Source organism: Periophthalmus magnuspinnatus, chromosome 1 (genome assembly GCF_009829125.3).
Source record: "Periophthalmus magnuspinnatus isolate fPerMag1 chromosome 1, fPerMag1.2.pri, whole genome shotgun sequence".
Classification (NCBI taxonomy): domain Eukaryota; kingdom Metazoa; phylum Chordata; class Actinopteri; order Gobiiformes; family Gobiidae; genus Periophthalmus; species Periophthalmus magnuspinnatus.
In genome coordinates this window covers 30,720,540-30,746,825 of record NC_047126.1, presented here as the reverse complement: position 1 = coordinate 30,746,825, position 26,286 = coordinate 30,720,540, and the positions used below count along the sequence as shown (strand labels likewise).

The 26,286-nt window shown below is 40.3% G+C and overlaps 2 protein-coding genes across 2 annotated transcripts; both read left to right on the top strand.

The window, feature by feature from the left end:
- Positions 1–15,651: 15,651 nt before the first annotated feature.
- On the top strand, positions 15,652–21,872 carry dnajb14 (DnaJ heat shock protein family (Hsp40) member B14). Its single transcript, XM_033985021.2, has 8 exons — positions 15,652–15,981; positions 16,718–16,889; positions 19,498–19,643; positions 19,724–19,912; positions 19,998–20,080; positions 20,181–20,290; positions 20,675–20,847; positions 20,914–21,872. Exons 1-8 carry the CDS (start codon positions 15,849–15,851, stop codon positions 21,036–21,038), a joined length of 1,131 nt encoding a protein of 376 aa, XP_033840912.1. The 5' UTR covers positions 15,652–15,848; the 3' UTR covers positions 21,039–21,872.
- Positions 21,873–22,059: 187 nt separating this feature from the next.
- Positions 22,060–26,147, top strand: pla2g12a (phospholipase A2, group XIIA). Its single transcript, XM_033985441.2, has 4 exons — positions 22,060–22,474; positions 22,902–22,978; positions 24,875–25,040; positions 25,822–26,147. Exons 1-4 carry the CDS (start codon positions 22,255–22,257, stop codon positions 25,938–25,940), a joined length of 582 nt encoding a protein of 193 aa, XP_033841332.1. The 5' UTR covers positions 22,060–22,254; the 3' UTR covers positions 25,941–26,147.
- The last annotated feature ends 139 nt before the right edge of the window (positions 26,148–26,286 follow it).

Genomic DNA, 26,286 nt, shown 5'->3' with positions numbered 1-26,286 from the left:
GCAGACTTTTTCAAAACAGCATGTTATTAACAATAGTAGTATTTTTTTCTGCCCATAATAATGGTTTTACTGCGTTTATGTGAGATCTACGACCACTCTGATATTAGCACCTACACCCATGAAAAACAAAAGGTACAGAAAAAAACAAAAAACAAAAAAAACATTGAGTTTTGCTTAAAGGCGCTGTACCTGATATTTAATCCTCACTTACCTTATGTATTCCCGAGCATCGTAATTAAGTTTATCAGCATGTTTCACAGCTTTCAGAGGCCACTGAGCAGAGTGTATAGTCACTGTAAAGTTAAAAAGAACTAGCATGCAGTGCACTTCCTGATTGATTATTGATCAATAAAACATTTAGAATTAGATGCAGACAGTACACAGTGGATTTATTCTGACCTCAAGAGCTGCTTATCCAGTGGTTCTTAAACCAGGAGGGGACACAGCTGAGCGCTTACACTCAGTGTTGGATGAAGTAGTCCATTTTGTGTAGTGGTGTGTTGATAATGAATTGCACAGATTTGTGGTCAACAGCAGCAATATCATTTTTCTAGTTAATGTTATGTATGTTTGGGGTTTTTTTAAGCTGAGACTTTCTCACACCAGCTCTAACTCTCTCTCCCTGGCCCTTAACGCTGTGAGTCTCCTTTAGAGGGCCCTTCCTCCCCACGTGCAGCACTCTGTCTCCAGATGCACTAGATCCACAGGCACTATACTCCAGCTTCATCCTGAGTAAAAATGAACAGTGCATTATACCGCCACCTTCTGGGTTGTTTTAGTATTTGTGATGGGCCTACAATACAATCATAAAATAGTCCCCTAAAAATGTTTAAAATATTTACATTTTGTTAAAAAATCACCATGACCACGCCCAACGTTTTATTTAAAATGTAATTAATATCATTTTATTGCACATGGATTGTATGTCTTTTGGACATGTGTTTATGATGAAAACTGTTGGAGGAGATGTCAAAAGATTATGATGATCATGGGTCTGATCCAATATGGCCAAATTCCTGTAGGGTTTAGGGCGAGCATATTATCTTTTTTTTTTTTTTTTTTTTTACATATCCTGACCATGGAGCTATTAAAATAATGGTCCTGACGTGGCTTATTTTTGTTGCTTCAACACTGGACTCCCCTCCCAACAAATAGACGAATAGAAGCCATTAAGATGAAAATATTACCTCAGATAACTTATCTATTTACAATGATCCCTGCAATGCCCTCTGATAACTGGTTTAAAACACTCAACATGTTGCGTTAACGACATTACAAAATGCTAAAAAACTTGGCAGCCTCGAGGCACCAAATTTCTTTCATTACTTTCTTGCCGCACAACTACAGTTTTTACCTTGCCTAGAAATTGAACAAAACATATGCAACACAACTTCAATCCAAGATCTCCCCTTTCTTCTCCAGAAAATAAAGAAATCTCCTTTTTTTTCATTATAACGCAATCAGCACTACCCTGACATCCTGGTGGAAAACCCTCAGAATCACCAAGTCTGCACATAACTTTTGCAACCTCTCAATGGCAATAAAAGTGAATAACTCAACTATAACACCTGTTTGAACACAATACATTTATATCTTTCATAATTCTTATGAATTACAGAAGAAGTACAAGATTGGAAAAGAGCCATTTCTACAATATCGCCAAATCAAACACCTCATCAAAGAAAAAGTAAAGTTAGATATCAACACATTACAACCCACTACATTTGTTGAAGAAATCATTAATATTTCTACTAGTGTAGTCCTGGATTTGTCCTGGTTCAGTCCTTGTTTAATTCTGAGTTAGCCATGTGTTCAAATTGTTCTCACATCTTGCACCTGTCCAGTCCAAAAGCCACACCCCTCTGAAAAATCTGACCCTTGTGCAAATTTGGTTAAAGCCCTTGCTTATACTATACTCTGGGGAAAAACAATCACGTCTCTACTATGAAAATTGCCCCATCCTCCTCTTGAGTTTCACACAAAAGATTTTCAGATAGTTTCCAGGAAGAATCTGCCCAAAATTCCATGAAGTGGTGATGAAACTTATCTGAATGCAGGTCAAAGGGCCCTTATTACACTATATTTAAAACCTCTGTTATACACTCTTGATCAATATTTTAAGACCAGTTGAAAAATTGCAAGAATTCATATTTTGCACTATTGGATCTTAAGAAGGTTCAAAGTAGTGCTTCAAAATGCAAAAAGAAGAAATGGGAGTGAGACAAGAAAAGATTTTGAATAAGCAATTTATCGGAAACAATCATTAAACTGAAATAGGCCGATCAAAAGTTAAAGACCACGTCTCAAAAAAAAAAAACCTAAAAAAGAAATACAATTTTCAAAAAGGACTCCTTGTCATGCCAGTAGCTATGACATTCAGACATTTGCAACACCGAAACATAATAAAATAACGGTGACACACTACTACATGGGGGGGGGGGGGGGGGGAATAAATAAATAAATCCCATTTGTTTAATTGAAGTCTTGCATCAGAGATGTATTAGATTGCGATCAAAATGAAGCAACAGCCTACACAGATAGGACCAGCAAAAAATGTTCACTTTTTAATCTATACATTTATTCCTCTCATTCTAGACAAATAAAAGGCTAATTGTGAGCATAAAAACTGTCAACAAATTTACCATGTATTGTGCAGCTTTGGCCACAAGATGCCAGCACAGAACCAACAAATCTTCCAAAGTCTGTTTCTTCTTTTTTTCACCCACTTTGATTCAAATTGAATAGTTCAGTTTAGACCACTTAGTTCTTGAAGAATTTGATCATTTCATTTATACCAGTCTCCAATCTTTGCTCTACTTATTGTTAAACCAATAGTATTAATGCTATTTATATTAATTCTTTCAATCTAAGGTAACGTCCTGCGTTGTCATGGCAATCAAGAAAATCAAATTCAAATTTCTGGTAAAGGGTACACCACCTGCTTGTTTCTCTGGACCCATTATTGCTTTGATTAGAATGCTCCCCAGTATGACAGCAAACCTAATTATCTCCATAGAGACAAACAGTTGATGCCCCCAGGCCAAGTTACCAGTCACATCTGTGGAGAGGCAGCCCTGCTCAGTTTTTCACTGAATTTTTTAGCACTTTAAAAAAGCCATAATTTATAATGTTAAGATAGCCAAGTTTTTATACTATGTAGCTTTCCAGGAGACAAGCATGTAGCGGACTTCCCACCAGAAAAGTTACATAATGCCCTTTTAAGTAAACTGTACAAAAAATATTTGTATAACCCTTAAAAAAACATAATTCTAAATCACAGTTCTTCTCTTTATTGACCATTTCCAGACATTTTTTCAGGGTACTCTTCTGATCAGCTCCATCTTGTTTTTCAAATTCATCTTCTGGAGACACAGTTCCTCTCGTCAGCTTCAATATGTCACTTCTGATCATCACTTCACATCACTTCTTCATTACCCAGTCACCATGAAAAAAAAAAGAGACAGAGGTAAGACACTGAGTAAATATTCAAAAGCAGCTTCTATGGAATGAATACTATTTTCTTACCTCATGTTTGTGATCAGCTTCATCACATCACTTCTGATCAGTTCTTGTACTTCATCTTCTAGAGACACATTTTTTCTCGTCAGCTTCATTAGATCACAGGACCACAGCTGTCCCCTCCAAACCAGTCGCCATGTAAGGACAGAAAGAGAGACAGTGGTAAGACACTGAGTGCACATTCAAAAGCAGCATCTATGCAATTATTATTTTCTTACCTAATTTTTGTGATCAACTCTTGCGCTTCGTCTTCTGGAAACATGTTTTTTTCTTGTCAGCTTCATCAGATTACAGGACCACAGCTGGCCCCTCCAAACCAGTCGCCATGTAAGGACAGAAAGAGAGACAGTGGTAAGACACTGAGTGCACATTCAAAAGCAGCTTTAGTAGAATGATTTTTATTTTCTTACCTAATGTTTGTGATCAGTTCTTGCACATCATCTTCTGGAGACACATTTTTTCTCGTCAGCTTCATTAGATCACAGGACCACAGCTGGCCCCTCCAAACCAGTCGCCATGTAAGGACAGAAAGAGAGACAGTGGTAAGACACTGAGTGCACATTCAAAAGCAGCATCTATGCAATTATTATTTTCTTACCTAATTTTTGTGATCAGTTCTTGCACTTCATCTTCTGGAGACGTGTTTTTTTCTCGTCACCCTCATAAGATCACAGGACCACAGCTGGCCCCTCCAAACCAGTCACCATGGAAAAAGAAGGAGAAACAGTGGTAAGACACTGAGTAAATATTCAAAAGCAGCTTCTATGGAATTATTATTATCTTCTTACCTAATTTTTGTGATCAGTTCTTGCACTTCATCTTCTGGAGACGTGTTTTTTTCTCGTCACCCTCATAAGATCACAGGACCACAGCTGGCCCCTCCAAACCAGTCGCCATGTAAGGACAGAAAGAGAGACAGTGGTAAGACACTGAGTGCACATTCAAAAGCAGCATCTATGCAATTATTATTTTCTTACCTAATTTTTGTGATCAACTCTTGCGCTTCGTCTTCTGGAAACATGTTTTTTTCTTGTCAGCTTCATCAGATCACAGGACCACAGCTGGCCCCTCCAAACCAGTCACCAAGTAAAAATAGAAACAGAGACAGTGTTAAGACATTAAGTACACAAAAGCAGCTTCAATGGAATCATCATTTTCTTACCTGATGTTTGTGATCAGCTCTCATGCTTCATCTTCTGGAAACACGCCTTTTCTCATCAGCTTCATTAGATCGCAGGACGAAATCATGCCCCTCCAAACCAGTCACCATGGGAACAGAAAGGGAGAGTGTTAAGACATTAAGTAAACATTCAAAAGCAGCTTCTATGGAATTATTATTATCTTCTTACCTAATTTTTGTGATCAGTTCTTGCACTTCATCTTCTGGAGACGTGTTTTTTTTCTCGTCACCCTCATTAGATCACAGGACCACAGCTGGCCCCTCCAAACCAGTCACCATGGAAAAAGAAAGAGAAACAGTGGTAAGACACTGAGTAAATATTCAAAAGCAGCTTCTATGGAATTATTATTATCTTCTTACCTAATTTTTGTGATCAGTTCTTGCACTTCATCTTCTGGAGACGTGTTTTTTTCTCGTCACCCTCATAAGATCACAGGACCACAGCTGGCCCCTCCAAACCAGTCACCATGGAAAAAGAAAGAGAAACAGTGGTAAGACACTGAGTAAATATTCAAAAGCAGCTTCTATGGAATTATTATTATCTTCTTACCTAATTTTTGTGATCAGTTCTTGCACTTCATCTTCTGGAGACGTGTTTTTTTCTCGTCACCCTCATAAGATCACAGGACCACAGCTGGCCCCTCCAAACCAGTCACCATGTAAAAATAGAAACAGAGACAGTGTTAAGACATTAAGAAACACAAAAGCAGCTTCAATGGAATCATCATTTTCCTACCTTATGTTTGATTATTATTATCAAAGTCAAATACTTTTTAAGTTCACATGAATTAGAATAAAACACCTAAATCTAATTATAGATATAAACACAGTACTTAATTAACCAAAAAACAAAACAAAAACATGTACATAATGTCTCAAGCAAAACAACAAAAAGGGAGAAACAGGGACTGTCCCACCGACCCACGAGTCAGTGAACACACCCAGACCTCGAGATACAATCATTTGGAACAGTCAAAGTCATTATTTCTGAACAGCCTCCAATCAGACTGTTTACAAAGGCTTAGAATTAATAATAAAAAAAAACTACAACAAAAAGGGGAGAAGCAGGGACTGTCCCACCGACCCACGAGTCAGTGAACACACCCAGACCTCGAGATACAATCATTTAGAACAGTGAGGATCACTATTTCTGAACAGCCTCCAATCAGACTGTTTACAAAGATTTAGAATTAACTAGAAAAAAAAAACAACAAAAAACAAAAAACAAAAACAACAACAACAACAAAAAGAGGAGAAACATGGACTGTCCCACTGACCGGTGAGTTAGTGAACAAACCCACATCTCCAGATACAATCATTCACATTCACAGTACAAGTCAGTATACGTACAGTCTCCAAAGAGACTGTTTACAAATGCTTACAGTAAAATTGCTATTGGATTTGAAATTGTGCATTACCATCAGACAGTACAGTTTGTGTCCATGTATTTTTATTATTCATCCACAATTATTATGTGTGGAGTCAACATTTCCTCTGTATTTTAACTCACCACGGTGTATTAGGTATTAAGTATCTGCATAATATTTGCGCTTACACTTTGTATAAAGGCTAATATTGTGTGTGGATTACTACCTGCTCAAAGAACAATAGACTGTTAGAATACACCAAAGTCACATTGGTAATACAATGTAATATGACTACAACTACTACTGTCACTACAAAAACAACTTTTTTTTTTGTTTGTTTGTTTGTTTGTTTTTTTTGGGGGGTATTTTTTGTATTTTTTGTATCACACAAATACTAATTAGTCCTTAGTAGTTGTACTACTAAGTACTATAAAGCACACTGTCACCTCTAACCCTCCTATGCCCAGAAAAGCACACATTTAAAGTAAATGCAAGGTGTACTATGCAGGACATTCTGTCAAACTTTAATACTTAAATTTTGTGAATCAATTAGTACCCACTTTTTCAATACAAAATAACCTGAGGCCCAATCACATAATACATGTTATGTGTGGCCATGGGCTCTGTCCCTATGTTTAAGAATCGCTCAATGAGATCACAGCCAATCACAAAATTTTATATTTTGTCATCAGGGTTTCTTAAGTTTTTATGAAATCCTATATAATAATCCTTGCATTTCTTTATTACTTAAAAACTATAATGTTTCACCTCTGACCCTCCTATGCCCAGAAAGTACAAGGTGTACTATGCAGGAATTTCGGTAAAACTGCAATACTCAGATTCAATTCAGAATAGTAGTTACACAACTCAATAATTTAAGGTGTTTGTTCTTTTATGAAATCCTACATAATATTCCTTAACTTCAATCTACTTCTTTTAAAAATCAATCAATCAAGAAATCAAGAAATAAATGGGATGGTGGGCCTGGTGGAAAGTGGTAAATGTCGCTGCATTGAGCCAAGCTCTGAGTCTCAGGGGCTGAGTTCAGTCCTCATCTGACTCAGAGTCTTGGAGTCTTGAAGCTAAACCAAAACCACTCTCACCTCTGACCCTCCTATGCCCAGAAAGTACAAGGTGTACTATGCAGGAATTTCGGTAAAACTGCAATACTCAGATTCAATTCAGAATAGTAGTTACACAACTCAATAATTTAAGGTGCTTGTTGTTTTATGAAATCCTACATAATATTCCTTAACTTCAATCTACTTTGTTTTAAAATCAGTCAATCAAGAAATCAATCAAGAAATAAATGGGATGGTGGGCCTGGTGGAAAGTGGTAAATCTGCTGCATTGAGCCAAGCTCTGAGTCTCAGGGGCTGAGTTCAGTCCTCGTCTGACTCAGAGTCTTGGGGTCTTGAAGCTAAAACAAAACCACTCTCACCTCTGACCCTCCTATGCCCAGAAAGTACAAGAAGTGCTATGCAGGAATTTCGGTAAAACTGCAATACTAAGATTCAATTCAGAATAGTAATTACACTAAACTCAACAAGAAGAGGTTATGTTTTTATCATAAATGTTTGTTGTTTAATGAAATTCTACATAGCATTTCTTAAATTCAAACTACTCCTTTTTAAAATCAATTAATCAAGAAATAAATCAAGAAATAAATTGGATTGTGGGCGTGGCTGAAGGTGGTAAATGCCGCCGCAGTGAGCCAAGCTCTGAGTCTCAGAGGCTGAGTTCAGTCCTCGTCCGACTCGGAGTCTCCGGAGGTGGAGGGGCGAGGCTCGGGGGAGGAACCTGGGTCGGAGGAGGAGAGGTGTGGCCGCTTGGAGCAGGGGACATCACTGTCTTCATCTCTGCTGCGCTTGCGTCCGCCGAGGGGAGCAAAGTCCAGAGCGGGACCCGCAGAAGGAGAGCAGGAGGAGAAGCGCAGCCGCTTGGAGCAGGGGTCTTCTTCGTCTTCATCCCTTTCGCGCTTGCGTCTGCTGAGGGGAATGACGTCCAGAGCAGAAACCACAGGAGGAGGGCAAGGAGCAGGAGGAGAGCAGGGTGCTCGCTGCTGAGGAGAGGGGGTCGGGGCACGACCCTCTGGCTCCACAGCTTGAACAGGAAGCCCCCTCCAGTTCACAGACCACAACTCCAAGGCTCTGATGAGGAGACGCTCCTCTTCGGTCTCTTCTTCCTCTTCGTCCTTCTCCTCCTCTTCCTCTTCAGAGACACTCTCGAAGCCAGAGTCGTCACTGGAGTCCTCTTCATCAGACGACCCAAGTGCAAGCCTGTAACCACCTACACCTAACTCACCTAGGTCGTCCTCGTCCGAGGAGTAGAGGTCTGGACGCTCCTCCTCCAGAAAGTCTGGACGGTCCAGAGGGTCCTCAGGCTATGCAACAGGTTTGACAATGTTAAACACCCTTTAAATTGTAGCTAGAGTAAGTCTACCACAGGACTACTACCACAGGCTCTAATGACGACTACTACTACTACTACTACTACTACTACTCACAGCTATACTGCTGGTGTAATGCGTAACAAATGTAGTTTATATGTGCAATGTTTCATTTTTTTCAGATAATAATAATTTTATATTTAATCCAATTACATAATTATTATGATCTTATATTGCAATAACTTCATTGCGCAGTGGGAGAAAGGAGGGAGCTCAGAACCAGTCTTTATAACCTCCCTATACCACCTAATGACCTGCGCTTCCTAACACGCCGCTGTCTATGTCTATGGCTACTACGCACATTTTGCACATCAGGAGTGGCAAGATTGGGCCCCTTGTCTTACTCTGATAAGATTTTGGATTATTTGGATCTCCTAGGCCAGCCCAAAAGATTTAAAAATGGTGCACATCTTTTGATATAATTACAAAAATTCCAAATATTATATAATAGCCCGTGTCTTCAGAGTCAACAGACATTAAGTGTGTGGCAGTAGCAAAACTCTCAGGGGGTTCAAGACTACAGAAAGTTTGGGACTCATAATCTCTTTGGTCGGTGCTATGTGTTTTCTTAAAGTGCTTAGAGTCTGGCCTTTCCTCCTTTGCACAGTCAGCTACATAGACATTCATACTAATTAGCCTAACTATATGGTATGTTAAAGTCATCTAAAACAAACAAACCCCACAGAGAAGGCTCAAATTAAAACAAAACAACAGCGTTGCTATGGAGATAAAACAAGCATTTTTTAAACATTCTATTTTAGAACTGCTGACCGGCGCCATTTTGTTTCACAAAAATTCACTCCCGCCCTGATGAATTTCGACGCCCACAAAATAAAACACACCTGATTTCCCATAAATGTGACAATAACTCTTGATTTAGTACTCGTGCTGATATATTTAGACCAGTTTCACCAACTATTCATCATTATCCAAACTGAAATCTTCCAGTAAAAGTCTCAACTTATCAAATGTAGCTGTCAATTTTCATAAACTTTGAAAACTACATTATGTTAGCAGCTATGTAGCATGTGGATACAACTGTTCTTAACTCATTAAGTATTTGGGCTATTTTGTTAATAGTTACCATAATGGATCAAAATTGATCATAACTAATCATAATTTAATGATATTTGATTGTTTTTACCTCCAGGGAGGAGACCCAAGACTCCATGGTGTGGCGGGCGTACCGGCGTGCCAGGGCGGAGTAGCTAGCCATAGCGATGAGCGTTTTCACACTTTCAAAAGAAAAAAAGTGATATCAGAGAGTTAGTAAGTGTTGTGACTATGTTTTACATCCCGCGAAGAGATGAATACCAAAGTCACGTACAGTTGTCCGCTGAGTGTTCAAGTAAGAGTGAGCGCGTTCAAGTGAAAGTGAGCGAATGAGCGGAGCGCAGCCCTTTATATAGTGTGCTGGGTTACTATGGCACCGACGCACCGCCTGACCGTGCGTCAGTATTTGTTTTCATCGCAAATGTAAACCAACTTTACATTACATTACGCTTTCACTTATGCTAGCCCTAAAAGTAGCTCACTATTTATAGTAAAAGCCAAAAGTAAAATCTGTCAACTGGACAAAAAAGTTGTAGGAGTGAAAACGTTTTGCGGCTCATCCAAGCCGCTTCTTCAGTTCTGGTCAGATTACCGGTAGATACTGCCTTATATCTATCTGAAGGGAGGAGCTAACTACACTGAGTGTCCACCAGCGGCTTGAATGAGCTACACATTTCTTGTAGCATGCATTCTTACAGTGAGCAGGCTCACTTCTTCATAGATTTGAGGTGTAACTTGGCCTGGTGCCACCAGATGCTTGTCTCCATGGAGATAGCCAAGCTTATGGCGATATTGTGAAAGTCCGACCCATCGGGCTGCACCTAGAATTTCTGAAAAATGAACAGAACCAATGCCAAAGAATCAATGCACTGGGCTGATATTCTTAATTCCTTTATTCATTTAAAAATATTTTGTAGAAATCATTTCTCAAGTTTTTGTCAGTGCAAAATGTGTTTCAGTTATGTAGAGAAGAGCGACCTCCAGAGGACCAAAGGAGAAGTGCGGCTGGTGATGGAGAGTCAAATGGACCTGTGCTTCTCAAAGGTGGACACTGTCCTCTTCATCCTTGATCAGCCTCAGCGCTGTAAACATAAAACCTCACTGGAAAATACCAAAGGCATTGTTTATTTGGAGATAAGTTAATAAGCTGTTAATAAACAACTTTTTCAAGAACTAAAAAGAGATGGGTATTGTGGAATCAAGACTGCTCTTCTTTAGGAGAGGCTTGATTACCGCAGTTTTCAAAGCTCTCGGGAATGTTCCAGATTGAAGTGACATGTTAATTATGCAAAGTGTTGAGCACACTTTAAATATCTAGTGGGTAACACATGGAGGCAGCATGTAGGAGTGAAAATGATGGCATTTTTAATGCCCTGAACCTTGTCATTAAAGACTATTGCAACTTACTGCACGTAGATGTATAAATTTGTTCTAACAGTAGTGCAGCTGGAGGATTTATTAATCTGTTTACTGTCGCAAACAGGACATGAGAGTTTTTACTCCAAGGTCAGTAAGGTCAGAAAATACCTATATATATATATATATATATATATATATATATATAGAGAGAGAGAGAGAGAGAGAGAGAGAGAGAGAGAGAGAGAGAGAGAGAGAGAGAGCCATCAGGACCATCAAGTTTAAATCTTTTCTCATCAGAGAATTAAACTTTCTTCCACCTTTCAATGTCCCATGTTTGATGCTCTGGTGCAAACTCCAAACGGAATTAATAAACATTGTTAAACCTTTCCCTGAATTCTCTCTCTTTGGTCCCCACGTCAGTCGTTATGACACATACCCAAAGTTGTGGGGTTTTTTTTCATTCACACATGTTTAACACATAAATCCTGCATATTTAGCCTTTTAGTTTAGAGTTCTTCTCTCAAACAGAAAACAATCATAGATCAATAACAAAGGGTTACTAAAATATGTGTGAATCAAACCAAATACAACTCCAGGTATGTTTTTGATGAGGTAACAATATTATAACATGGCTTAAAGCTCACAAGAGTCACTTGCACAGGGTGGGCCTGTTCACTGTTCACATTTACTCACAAGAACACAGTGACAGATGGATAAATAATTGGTCTGTGCTATAGACTTAATATGGGAATTGGCAAAAATCTGTTATCAACCACAACAGCATCATATCAAACCTCCTCTAGTTTTTATGCTATAATAAAAACTCCAAATTAATGTGTCAATCAAACACATTTAATGCAAGTATTCAGTATTTTGCAACATAATGCATTTTCAAAGTATTCTTCTCAACATGGCTAATGCTAGCTAGACTGTAACATTATTTGAGAGGGATTTAACAGCACAGATCACCTGTTGTAGTTTTAACTAAGACTCAGATTAAAGTCTAACTTGAGTAACAGAGTCAAATCTGCTCTAACATCTTCTCCATGACTACAAATATCAATATGCAACTTCCACAATAAAAAACTATTCATAAATATCTCTATACTCAAAACAGACTTCATAAAATGGGCTCGACAGAAACAGCAATCTGCACACAATATAATCAAGATACCACAGCCGACTACATGCACGCCACATGGGACTGTCCACCAGTACATTCATTCTGGATCACTGTCACCGACACCCTCACAGATATTATAGGCTGCAGAATTCCACCATCTCCAGCACTATGTCTACCAGGGGACCTTACACAAAGCTCTATTCCTGTCAAGTATATAAATCCCCTGCTCACATGCCAGTCTTTAGCTAAAATAATTATATTTCAAAACTGTAAATCAAAACAAACATGTCACATCTCACACTGAACAAACACAATTATCTCCACAAAAAGAATAACTGCAATAAAGAACAACAATTAAAACTTAAAATAATAATTATCAATACTATATTCAGACGCATCACCTCTATACTTTTCTCCCCTCCCTTTTTCATTTTTTTGTTTGTTTTTTCCTTCTTCTTTTCTCTTCTTCTGTAATAGTACATTTTATTATTATCCATAGCAGTTCCCTTCTCCCTCGATTATAATTCCAATTTTAATTTCAGTTGCATATTGATATTACAAATGCAGATACTGCTCAAACATTAACTTTGTCCCCCATCATTTTCTGTGTTTTTAATGCACCACAATATTCAATTCAATTAATTTTATTTTTGTAACGCCCAAAATCACAACAACAGTTGTCTCGAAGGGCGTTCATGTTTTGGTTGATGGGGGAAACCGGAGTACCCGGAGGAAACCCATCCAGACACGGGGAGAAACATGCACAACTCCACACAGAAAGGCCTGGGCGACCCGGGGATCGAACCAAACCCTCTTGCTGTGAGACATGAGTGTTGCCACTCAGCCACTGCTGCCTACACACAAAAACAAAACAACAGGAAAAATCAGACAAAACAAGAAAAATCGGCCAGGTGAGGAAGAGGAAGACCAGGCGAGGAGGATGAGAGCCAGGCGAGGAGGAGAGGGAGGCGGGTGGAGGAGAGGGTCCAGCTGTCATCGGGACTTCTGAAAGAGTTACACTCCACAGGGGGAGTGGGACAGGGGACAACATGTGAATAGCATTGCTGATGAGAAAATAGGACAAAGCAGAGGATAGTGCTCAGGTTGCCATAATTCCCCCAGTTAGTTATCTCCTACTGCAGCCTATCTTATCCCGGGTTTTAATGTCCCTAACTCCCTCACTAAGTAACCTGGTCATAAGCTATACTGAAGAGGAAGGTTTTAAGCCTGGTCTTAAATACAGAGACTGTGGGGGCCTGTTTAACATCAGCAGGGAGTTGATTCCATAGCACAGGAGCTTGGTAACTGAATGCTCTCCCTCCCACTGTACTTTTGGACACTCTAGGAATCACTAATAGTCCTACATTCTGAGAGCGGAGTGCTCTGTTTGGCTGGTACGGGGCAATAGCATCTTGCAGATAGGATGGGGCCATACTGTTTAGGGTTTTGTATGTCAGGAGGAGGACTTTGAATTTGATTCTAAGCTCGACAGGAAGCCAGTGCAGATATTTTAGTACAGGACTGATGTGGTCTCTTCTTTTAGTTCCTGTTAGGACATTTTGGACCAACTGGAGGCTCCTTATAGTACTTTTGGGGCAGGCGGCGAGCAGAGAATTACAGTAATCAAGTCTGGAAGTAACAAATGCATGGATGAGTTTTTCAGCAACGTTTTTAGGTAAAATATTTCTAATTTTAATTATATTTCGCAGGTGAAAGTATGCGGTTTTACAAGCTAGGTTTATATGGGCTGTGAATGAGAGATTTTGATCAAATAGGACTCCAAGATTTTAGCTTGAGTATAGGGCAGAAAAGAAATGATGTGGGGAAGGTTACCTAATTATTCATTCAGAAAAGAGGGGAAAAAAGGAAGAATGGAGGAGGAAGAGAGAAGAGGGGGAAGAGGAGGTAGAGGGAGAGAAGGGAAGGGGAAAGGGAAGGGAAAAGAGGGGAAAGAGGAGGGAGGAGAGGCAGGAGAAGGAGGGGAAAGAGGAGGGAGGAGAGGCAGGAGAAGGAGGGGAAAGGAAGGGAGAAGAAGAAAGGAAAGGAAAGGAGAGGGAAGAGGAGGAAGGAAAAGAGAAGAAAAGAGGGAAAAAAAAAAGAAAAAAGAAGGGAAGAGAAGAGAAGGAGAGAAAAGAGAAAAAGAAAGGGGGAAGAAAGAAAAAAAGAAAAGAAGAGGGAAAAGGGAAAAAAATGGTGGATGAATTGAACTGAATAAAATGTATGTAATTAAAGTACAAACATTTGTACTTAACCACAGTACTTTTACTTGTGTGCTTCGCTGTGTTGGGCTAATGCTAATGATGGTGAGAAGAAGCCTCATGAGGCACTGAACCACTTGAGCCAATTGGTTCGAGAAAGGGTTCATTTCTCGAAGCTTCATGTGCTTATGAACCCACCTACTGGCCAAGTGTGTAATCACAGGCAGCTTGATCTGAACCACATAATGTGTGATGCATTGAATGTTTTTGTCTGTTATGTTGGGAATCACTATGAATGACAAAGAATGTATCATAAATTATCACATATGTGTATAATACATTTTGTATGTGTTCTGTGTGTATACATTTTCCCAAAATAGTAATAAGGCAGGTAAAGCTGTTTTTTCTGAAAATGGCAAGGGGCATAATCAGACAGAGGACAGTGAACGTGCTTGTGGAACTAGGGAAAAGGGGCACAGATAATGCTTGTGTAACTTGGACAATGATGTACTGGACAGGGGAAATTGTATTCATTTTTATTCAAAAAGTCAACAGTTTCTCAACAGTTTTCGGTTTTAAACTATTTCTTTTTTTTTTTTTAAACAACCTCTCCGGCTTTGGAGAAGACCCTTTCACAAGGCACAGAGGATGCCGGTGTGCACAAAAAAGCAAGTGCCAGTTTGTATAAATTTGGGTAGATCAATTTTTGCCTTTCCCAGTACTCCAAATGGTTTTCTAGTCTTTCAATAATGGGCTCTGAAAGGTAGTGCTGGACCGCCACAGTGGCATCTGCAGTCACATTTTGAGACCTCCTTGCCTCCAAGACACTGGTGTCTAGAGGATGCCATAGTTTTAGTCCTGGTTTAGTCTTTGTTTAGCCCTTGTTTAGCCCCAGTTTAGTCCTGGTTTAGACCTGGTTTAGTTCTGGTTTATTCCCAGTTTAGTCCTGGTTTCAACCTGGTGTAGTTCTGATTTAATCCTGGTTTAGTCCCGGTTTTTATCTGGTTTAGTCCTTGTTTAGCCCCAGTTTAGTCCTGGTTTAGTTCTGGTTTATTCCCAGTTTAGTCCTGGTTTCAACCTGGTTTAGTTCTGATTCAGTCCTGCTTAGTCCCGGTTTAGTCTTGGTTTAGTTCTGATTTAGTCCTGGTTTAGTCCCGGTTTAGATCTGGTTTAGTCCTTGTTTAGCCCCAGCTTAGTCCCGGTTTAGTCCCAGTTTAGTTCTGATTTAGTCCTAGTTTTGTCACAGTCCTGCTTGTTTGCATGTTTTTTCCTCAGTCCGGCTCCGTTTTTCAGCCTGTTCCGGCCTTTCTTTTGTTACTTTCCTGTTTTCCCTGCAGCTGCCTCTGGTGTTGTTAATCAGCCCAGGGTAGTCTATATATGCTGCTTCTGTTCTCTCAGTTCTTGCTAGATTGTTGACCAGTCAAGAGCAACATTCAAGCTCATCTGAAATACTCTGTTGTTTGCATTTCTGCAATTCTTGAACGCTACCCTGCTGACCACGTGTTGTGTGGAATGGTCACCTGACTCTGATCACGTGGTGTGTGGAATGGTCACCTGACTCTGACGCGTCCTGGAGGAGGAACGAGGAAGAGGAGAGAAGATGGAAGGCAACAGGGACGAGGCTGAAAAATGTATAAAAATCGCCACAAGGGCACTGGATGCAGGCGACAGAGAGAAAGCACTGAAGTTTCTCTACAAAGCAGAGAAGCTGTATCCAACTGACACAGCCAAAGGTACAGCGCAGTGCGGCTGGTGCGGGCTTCAGCGGGGCTGTGCTAAACACAGGCTACAGCTAGCATAGCATCCTCTGCTAGGGCAGATGTCAGCTCAAACTCAAAACGGCTTACATTAGGCACTTTGGATGAACTGAAAACTTGGCAGAATAGATTTAAAGGTTTCAAAATGAAAAGTGTACTTCACTAAGTTGCTCGAGGTTGCATGGTGTCTCTAATGTCTGAGCTCCTTTAAAATACCTGTGTGCTGCATGACATTAAATACCTAGGATGTGTTGGGGAAAACCTCGCTGTATGAAATAAAACATAAATAACGTTAGCGCCAACGGCCTAAACCTGTTGTAATATTGGCGTGAATGAAATTGAAATAGTGAAACTTGTTAAAGGTTGTAGAGTTTAGGCTGAGTAGGCCACAGTTTAATCGGGTTCATAGACTTAAGGCTCATCTCAGGCAGTGTTTGGATTTTACACTTTTTGTGTAATATCCAACATTTTGTGTTGTGTAGCTAAGCTTTACCTTCAGTTTACTCAAGCACAAGGCAAATCTGTTTTTCTGTTTATTATTGTTATGTTTGTGTATTAACAATGCTCAAATGCTACATAATAATAATATAAAATACATTTATGTAATACAATACAATCTTTTTGAATTGCCTTTCTTTATGCCAAGTCATTGAACTGTATTATAACAGTAAATTATATTTATTGTTGTGGGTTCTCATTGTTTCGCCAATAGATTTGTTGGATGCATTGACGAAAAATGGGAGCTCTGCAGGAAATGGTGCTTATCGCAGGAGACCAGCAGACCATTCACAAGGTGCTGGTGCACAGCCAGAAAGCGAGAACCACGAACAAGGGGGCCCGGAGACAAAGGGCTTCACCAGGGAGCAGGTGGAAGGGGTTCAAAGGTGAGCTTCATCAGTTCATCTACAGTTGCTGCATATCGTATTGAAAGCATCACCATTTTTCTTCCAAAATATTTTCAATGGTGCAACTGACATGAAATTTTCTGCAAATATAGGTAACAACCTTAGTAATCCACAAATGCACCCATAGAAATAAATAAATTCCGTAGAATGTGAAATTACACCCAACAATAATTAAAAAATTAACGCATTTACAGCGAGACATCGACTCACTGATTCACACCACCAGGATCTACAGCACAGACATTGGAATGTCATTTGGGCATAAGTGTAGCCAGATGGTGACAAAGAGAGGGAAGAAGTCCACACAGAAGGGGTCTCTCAACCAGAAGGGACAATAGTAGACATTGAGGACAGTTACAAGTACCTTGGTATCCCACAAGCAAATGGCAACCTTGAAGAGGAAACAAGGAAAGCTGCCACGGCCAAATAGGTGAGACAAGTAAGGCAAGTCCAAAGGAGTCAGCTCAATGGCAAGAACAAGACCCAGGCAATAAACAGCTACGCCCTGCCAGTAATCGGATACCCAGCAGGAATCATAAGCCAAAGGAGGAGATACAGACCACAGATGTTAAGACCCGAAAGCTCCTGACCATGCAGGAGCACCCTGAGACTGTACGTGAGACGTAAGGAAGGAGGCCGAGGACTAGTGAGTGTGAGAGCCACAGTCCAGGATGAAACATCCAAGATCCATAAGTAAATCAAGGACAAGGCCCCAACAGATGACGTGCTCAGCGAATGTCTCAGACAGTGGAGTGTAGAGGAAGAGGTGCTGGAGGAACCATCATGGAAGGACAAGCCCCTGCACGGGATGTACCACCAGAACATAACTGATGTGGCTGATATCAAGAAATCCTACCAATGGCTTGAGAGAGCTGGACTGAAGGACAGCACAGAGGCACTCATCCTGGCTGCACAGGAGCAGGCCTTGAGCACTAGAGCAATAGAGGCCTAGATCTACCACACCAGACAAGACCCAAGGTGTAGGCTGTGCAAAGAGGCCCCTGAGACAATTCAGCACATAACTGCATGGTATAAGATGGTGCAGGGAAAGCATACATGGAGCGGAATAATCAAGTGGCGGGCATAGTGTACAGAAACATCTGTGCAGAATACGGACTGGAAACCCCAAGATCAAAGTGGGAAACGCCTCCAAAGGTAGTGGAGAATGATCGAGCCAAGATCCTGTGGGACTTCAAGATACAGACTGACAGAATGGTGATGACGAACCAACCGGACATTTTGGTGGTGGATAAACAACAGAGCAAAGCCATCGTCGTGGACATCACAGTATCAAGTGATGGGAACATCAGGAAAAAGGAACATGAGTAACTAGAGAAATACCAGGGGCTTGAAGAAGAGCTGGAGAAGGTCTGAAAGGCGAAGGTATCAGTGGTGCCCGTGGTTATCAGAGCACTCAGGGCAGTGACCCCCAAACTGGAGGAGTGGCTACAACAGATCCCAGGAAAAACATTTAGACATCTCAGTCCAGAAAAGTGCAGTACTAGGAACAGCAAAGATACTGCGCAGAACCCTCAAGCTCCCAGGCTTCTGTTAGAGGTCCCATGCCTGGAAAAAGAGGGGATGAGACCACCCGCAGAGGGTGAGGAGGAGATTTTATATATATAATTTTATTATTATTATTAATTTATTTTTTTATATAAAGTCTTTTGACAAACTTGGCTTCAGGTTTGATGATTGCTTGCGCCATTCCACCAGCATCTTTCTTCTTTCTTTCCTTCTCTGAGTTCCAAAATCAGCTGTGTTTGTGAACCATCCCACATAATAATGTCCACAGCCAAGCTTCACTATAGGCATGGTGTACTTTCAGTGATGACTGAAAGTGTGACTTCCTGACAAGTTCTCATTTGTCTCATTTGACCGAACTACAGAATGCTTTACCTTTGAATTACTTACTGTATCTGCCGGTTCCTGGTCGTGCCACTGTTGACCTGTACCCCTGGACAACTGCTCTGATCGTTATTTTTCACTTTTGTCAGAAATTTTAAAGGGAACCCCTGATCATTGTGGACATTTCCATTGGGAAAAGATTACTCTTACTCCTGATTATAGCCTCAACGTTAATGAACATTCAGAAGTTTAGAAATTCTGACATTACTGCATATAACATCATTAAATGGCATATATTGGTTGGCACGCATGCATTACTAAGGTATTTAGTTACCAATATCTGCTGAAATTTTGACGACCCAACCGATATTGTTTTCAGCCGCTGTAAATCTTAGCAGGATTTTCATTAATTACACCCCGTGTAACCTTACTTGGCCCCAAAGTGAGCCCAAAGAAGCCATACATACAGGGGTTTGCCACAGAGGGGAATGTCATTATATCCCAAACTCCCATTGGGAATATTCTGCTGTCAAGTGTATTGTTTGGTTGTAATTCTACATAAACATACTTTTCCCTTGGTGTTTTCACTCCTGAAGCAGAAACTTGCATCATAAAAGTCTAGGTAAATCTTTTCTGTTCTGAAAAGTTACAAATGTGCAACAAAAAAAATATAATCTCTTTGAATGGTATTAACAAAATATCTTAATTAACCATTTAATTACATGTATTCAACTTTCAGGATAAAACGGTGTAAGGATTTCTATGATGTCCTTGGTGTCAGCAAAGATGCCAGTGAAGATGAGCTAAAGAGAGCTTACAGAAAACTAGCCCTGAAGTTTCATCCAGATAAAAACCATGCTCCAGGAGCCACTGACGCCTTTAAAAGTATATGTTCTTTTAATGTAAATTGTTGAAATCAATTATTTTTGCCTAAACATTATTGTCCTTTAATATTGCTTCTATAGAGATTGGTAATGCTTATGCAGTACTCAGTAACGCAGACAAACGCCGGCAGTATGATGTGTCCGGCGGGGAGGAGCCCAGTGGCACCAGTCACACAAACGGAGGAGGCTTTGATTTCCACAGAGGCTTCGAGGCCGACATCACCCCGGAAGACCTTTTCAATATGTTCTTTGGAGGCGGATTTCCTTCGTGTCAGTAACCAAGCCGGCAACACAAGAACATTCTCACATGCTGACTCAAAATGAGTAACAATGATTTTTATCTTTCTGTCTACAGCAAGTCCACATACTTTTAGCAATGGCAGATCTAGTTACAGTCATCACACAAACAGGCATGAAAGAACAAACGATAGAGGAGATGTAAGTAAATGGGTTAATTATTTTCACATATTTACACAAGAAAATCTTTTTAAACATGAGCGCAACAGATTTCATTTTTGCCTTGTTTTTTTTTCCCTAGGGAGGTTTTTCAATGTTCATTCAGATCATGCCAGTCTTAGTCCTAATTTTAGTGTCAGTACTTAGTCAGATGATGGTTTCTCCTTCACCATACAGTCTCTATGCTAGACCGTAAGTACACACATTTACATTTGATAGCGCTGTACTGGAACATAAAAGTGTACTATGTAACTTTTCTGGAGGAGGGTCCACCACCTGCTTGTCTTCCTGGAGATGTTATTACTTTGCCTTTTTTGCCATATTGTATATCCTGCAGTATGGCAAAAAAGTAGGAATGCATGTTAAGTATTAAGTATGTTTGAGCAGTGAAATGCAAATGAAACTGAAGATGGATCATTTTAATACCATCCTGTAGAAGAAACGATTACATCTCCATGAAAAAGAGCAGGTGGTGGACCGCCCCATAAGAAAAGATACATAGTGCACCTTTAAATTATGTTATTCGAATATTGTACATTTTGCTAACTGCACGTGTTTGCGTTTTTTCATTCTTAGGTCCACAAGTCAGACCATAAAGCGACAAACAGAAAACCTACATGTCGACTATTATGTCACAAAAGAGTTCAAGTCTGACTTCAAAGGCTCCGCGCTACAGCAGATAGAGAAAAGTGTTGAAGAAGACTATGTATCAAATGTCAGAAATAATTGTTGGAAGGAGCGACAGACAAGTAGGTTTTCTTCAATTCGCAGCACACTTATTCTTGAAATATCTAACATCTATTAACTTTATTCAGAAACAGACCTGCTGTATGCTGCTAAGGTCTACAGGGACGACCGCATGCGCAAGAAAGCAGAACTCATGACCATGGATAACTGCAAGGAGTTAGACAGATTAAATAATATTTTTAGGGGTGGATGAGCTGGACTCTAATGAAGTGAATGTGAATAGATGTTTATTTAATATACCGGTATATATTTTTTCTTTTCCTCCAAGAACATCTTAATACTAGAAGCAAATACATAATGAACTTATGTAGTTCTAGTTGCATTTTTTAATACTTTTTTCTGCTATTACATTTCTTCCATCATCAAAAACGGCATTATCAGATCTCACTGAAACCTCTTGATACTGAGAGCCGATTTTGTCTACTGCTTTTTTTTTTTTTTTTATGAAAATGAGAACTGGATTCTAGGTAGTGCGTTCCAAGCGTGGGAAATGGCAGATTATGAATGATTGACAGGTTTGTAGTTTTCCACACTATGCCCAGAAAGCATAAGCAAGCATGAAATAAAACGGATATATCCCTTAAAGTGGATCATTTTATCAGTCCTCTGTGTACATATAAATGTTTTTGTTTAGCTGCACTGAAGAAGTGGAAAAGACATGAAGGCTTTGGCTTCTCAAATCAAGTGAAGACACAATTTTACATAGAAATAATTTTATATTTCCTTCAGAATGTGTATAACTGGGTCAGATAAATTATTGTACATTTTTGAATGTTTTTGAAACTTTATTTAAATAACTATAGATGAACATTTTATTTAATGCTTGTATAATCATTTAAATAAAGTGAAAGTTAGTACTATAACACTTTCTTGTCTCATATATTTAAGAAGTAACCACAGCCTAGTATGGAATAAATGTAAAGAACATTTCGCCCTAAAATGCTTGTGGGCAATCGTTTAGACCTAGATCTGACTCCTGTGTTCATGAATTAAAACATAATAAAAGTTAGCTTCAGTTGAAAAACTCATACTACAGCTTTTCAGTCTATCATACCGTTATATAAATATATATGTGTGTGTGTGTGTGTGTAAACACTATTCTATATATATACTTCTAATGGTTTAATTAGGCTGTAGGTATAATATTAGATGATTGTAAATAAAGTAGCGTCGGACTGGAAACCAAATTGATTGGTCGATGTTGACGATCACGTGACAACTTAAACCGGAAATGAGTTACCTCCACGGCTCTAAACACGGAGCGAGAACCTGATACACATCTTAAATGACTGCCCGCTGAAGACAATGCGTGAGAAATACATTAAATCAAAGCTGAGATGGCTTTAAAGGCATTTTGTTCAAATTGTATTTATTTTACCTGTTGGATCGCAGTTTAATTAGTCTGGACAATGCACTGTCAAGGCTCTGTTTGTGTTTTCGTGGTAAGTTTGTATTTCATTGGATTTCAACGACATGTCTCCGCCTTCCAACAAGAGCCACAGACTCCGGACTGGAGATTGACTTTAAAAACTATTCGCAATGGCATACACAAGATTGACTCAGTCCTAAACGCAGCGCTGGATCTGTTTGGAGGCGATGACGGCTCGTGTCACCACAGCTGCAGTGATGGTGAGGACAACTGTCCAATACTAACTGCTCCATATCATTTCCCCACGTGTTGGCGTTATTTAAAGGCCCTGTATTACGCAAAATTGACTCTTGTGAACTTCAACCCATGTTAGAATGTTGTTAATTAATCAAAAGTTGTGTTTTGTTTCACTGACACATATTTGAGTAACTCTGCATCATTAGTGTGTCTACATCTTTAAAGCTCAAAATGCTCTGCTCTTTGGGATGTCATAAAGCAGAACTCCGGGTATGTTTCTGATGAGGAAACAACATTATGGGCCCTTGCAATGTGGCAAAAATTAACCCATTCAAAGAACACTTAAAGTGTCGTACATTCCTGTGTAATCATATGTTCTGTAGTCTGCTGTTATCTGAGTACAAGATAACAGAGAAGAAACATTTCACCACCTTTGCTCCCCTCTCACAGGGTACAAGCCAGAACCTCGCCCTGGTTATAAACCGCCGCCCCCCAATGGATGTGGGTCCCCACTGTTTTGGTTTCAGGTAGGTGAACATTGATTTTCAACCAGTGGTAATCATTGGGGAATAATGACAATGATAATAATAATAATAAATGTGATACATAATTTCTGACTCTAACCATGTTTTGAACTGTGAATATGCAATGCTTCCATCTGGGCGACGGTTCAGTGTTCCACGATTTAATAAGGTTAGACTGAAGCATTCTTTTGTTTATCAGTCAATCCTTAAAATAAGACACTGCCCTCACAGTTTTGGAGCAGGACGTGACTAAGCTTTTCAAGAAGCAGAATCCCCGTAAGTCAGCGGGCCCAGACGGTGTCTCTCCTTCCACCCTTAGACACTGTGCTGAGGAACTGGCTCCTGTCTTCACGGACATTTTTAACACCTCCCTGGAGTCATGTCACGTCCCAGCCTGCTTCAAGCTGTCCACCATTGTCCCCGTCCCCAAGAAGCCCAGGATCACTGGACTTAATGACTACAGACCTGTGGCGCTGACGTCTGTAGTCATGAAGTCATTTGAGCGCCTGGTCCTGCACCACCTCAAGTCCTTCACCTCCCCCCTCCTGGACCCTCTGCAGTTTGCCTACAGAGCCAATCGGTCTGTGGACGACGCCATTAACCTGGCCCTTCACTTCATCCTCCAGCATCTGGACTCCCCGGGAACCTACGCCAGGATCCTGTTTGTGGACTTCAGTTCTGCATTCAACACCATCCTCCCTGCTCTGCTCCAGGACAAACTCGCTCAGCTCAACGTGCCTGACTCCACCTGCAGGTGGATCACTGACTTCCTAACGGACAGGAGACAGCGCATGCGGCTGGGGAAGAATGTCTCGGACACTCGGACTACCAGCACAGGTTCCCCACAGGGCTGTGAACTTTCTCCCCTGCTCTTCTCCCTGTACACCAACTGCTGCACCTCCAGCCACAACTCCGTCAAACTGGTTAAGTTTGCGGATGACACCACCCTCATTGGACTCATCTCGGACGGCGATGAGTCTGCCTACAGGAGGGAGGTGGACCGGCTGGTGTCCTGGTGCAGCAGCAACAACCTGGAGCTCAACGCCCAGAAGACAGTGGAGATGATTGTGGACTTCAGGAAAGTCACAGCCCCCCTGCCTCCTCTCACCCTGACGGACTCCCCCATCACCACTGTGGACTCTTTCCGCTTCCTGGGCACCTGCATCACCCAGGATCTCAAGTGGGAGCCGACCATCAGCTCCCTCATCAAGAAAGCCCAGCAGAGGATGTTCCACCTGCGGCAGTTGAGGAAACTCAAGCTGCCGGTCCAGATGATGGTGCAGTTTTACACTTCCATCATTGAGTCCATCCTCACCTCCTCCATCACTGTGTGGTTCGCTGGGGCCACTGCCAGGGACAGACAGAAACTGCAGCGCATTGTGCGCTCTGCTGAGAAGGTGATTGGCTGCAGCCTTCCATCTATACAGGACCTGTACGTCTCCAGGACTCGGGGGCGAGCAGGCCGTATAGCAGCTGACACTTCTCACCCTGGACATGGACTATTTGAGCCACTTCCCTCTGGCAGGAGGCTACGGTCCATTGGGACCAGAACCTCTCGCCATAAGAACAGTTTCTTCCCCTCTGCCGTTTGTCTCATGAACACTTTATCATATCTGCACTAAACTGGACACTTTATAACACCGGCCACTTTGCACTGTTGTTCTGATGCTGCTATTGTATATATTTTCTCCCTTTAAGTATTTCATTTGATTTTTTTAAGCATATCTTTTTAACTTTGTGCATGCCCTTATTTGTATTTGTATTTATTCAGTGTGTTTATGTTGCACTTTTTCACCGAAGCAAGTTCCTAGTTTGAACTGTGTTCACAGACTATGGCAATAAAAGTCTTCTCATTCTGATGTTCACATGTGTACATCTGACCTAATTGTCTCCTTCTAGTTTGACATAGGCATTCCATCCATGACTAAATGCTGCAACCAGCATGACCGCTGCTATGACACCTGTGGTCGAAAGAAGAGAGACTGTGATGAGCAGTTCCAAGATTGTCTTGAGACCATCTGCAGAAAACTGCAAAGAGCTTTTGGACTGACCCACAACGTTCAAGGTAATGAACTATAAAACAATGCAAAATCTGTTTTCTAAAGAAGTACTTGACTTAAAAAAAATTGTCTACACTGTAACTACATGCATGGAGCATCACTGTTATTGTAATATTACACTGTGTTCACAAGAGGGCATCAGTGAGCACGTATAAAGCCTATTCGTGGATACTTCATGAGCCTACTAGTCTTGTATGATAGTTATAATAGCTAAACTAAATAAATCAGAAAACACAAGTTTTGATTATATTATTTAAATGGAACAATGAAACTGAAATAATTGAAAACTGCTTCAAGTTCAACATTGATTGAAATAGTTGAATCGTTAGACTGTAGCCATTATATTTTCAGTAAAAAAATGCATCCAGAATCAGACTATAGTTTTAAACCAGTAATGCTATGGTTGGTTGTTGTGTATGGAAGATAATTTGTTTAATCACATTTTCAATTTCTCACTTTGAATTTTTTCAGTCTAAAAAAAATCATGTTTGTATTATTTTCATTCTGAATTTCAATTGTTGAATTTTTAAGTATGCATTTTCAATGTGTTTTAAAAAAAAAAAATCTCAGTGAGATGCCATGGCCTCAACAATCGGTTTTAATTAGGCTAATTCTAACTAACCAGATTGATTTCCTACAGCATTTGATTGTTACCAAGTTATGGGGACTCACTGAGGATCAACTGCTTATGCCTTGGCATCTTGGAGATTTGCTGTGAAATGTTGTACTGCAGCAGTAAGGCTTTCTGTTCTCTGGAAATGTTTTAAATTCGCTGTTTCTCTGCAGCTTGTGAGTCAGCCGTGACTTTGCTCTTCGATGCAGTCATGCACTTGGGCTGTAAACCATACCTGGACAGTCAACGAGAGTCCTGTGTGTGCCAGTATGAAATGAAGAAAGAACTGTAATCATAAACTCTTTTACAACCACCTGCTGGTTAAAACCGTGGATTTCTCAAGAACTGGAACTTTCAGTGAACTTCCTAAATCTGTCAAGTAATTTTTTAGCTAAATTATTTTACTACAACTAGTTTTTCTTTTGACCGTAAATAATTGTTTTATGTAACATACTGTTTCTGTATATGCAAAATTGAATAAAAAGTAAACTCATACCCTTACATTTGTGATTGAGGAAATGATCATATATTTTTAAGGCAGGTTAGTCACACATTTACATACACACAGGCTTGGCATTAAAGACAAAGGCTGACCACAGCGGTTACAGTTTACGTCGGTAGTTTAGTAGTTTCACTTT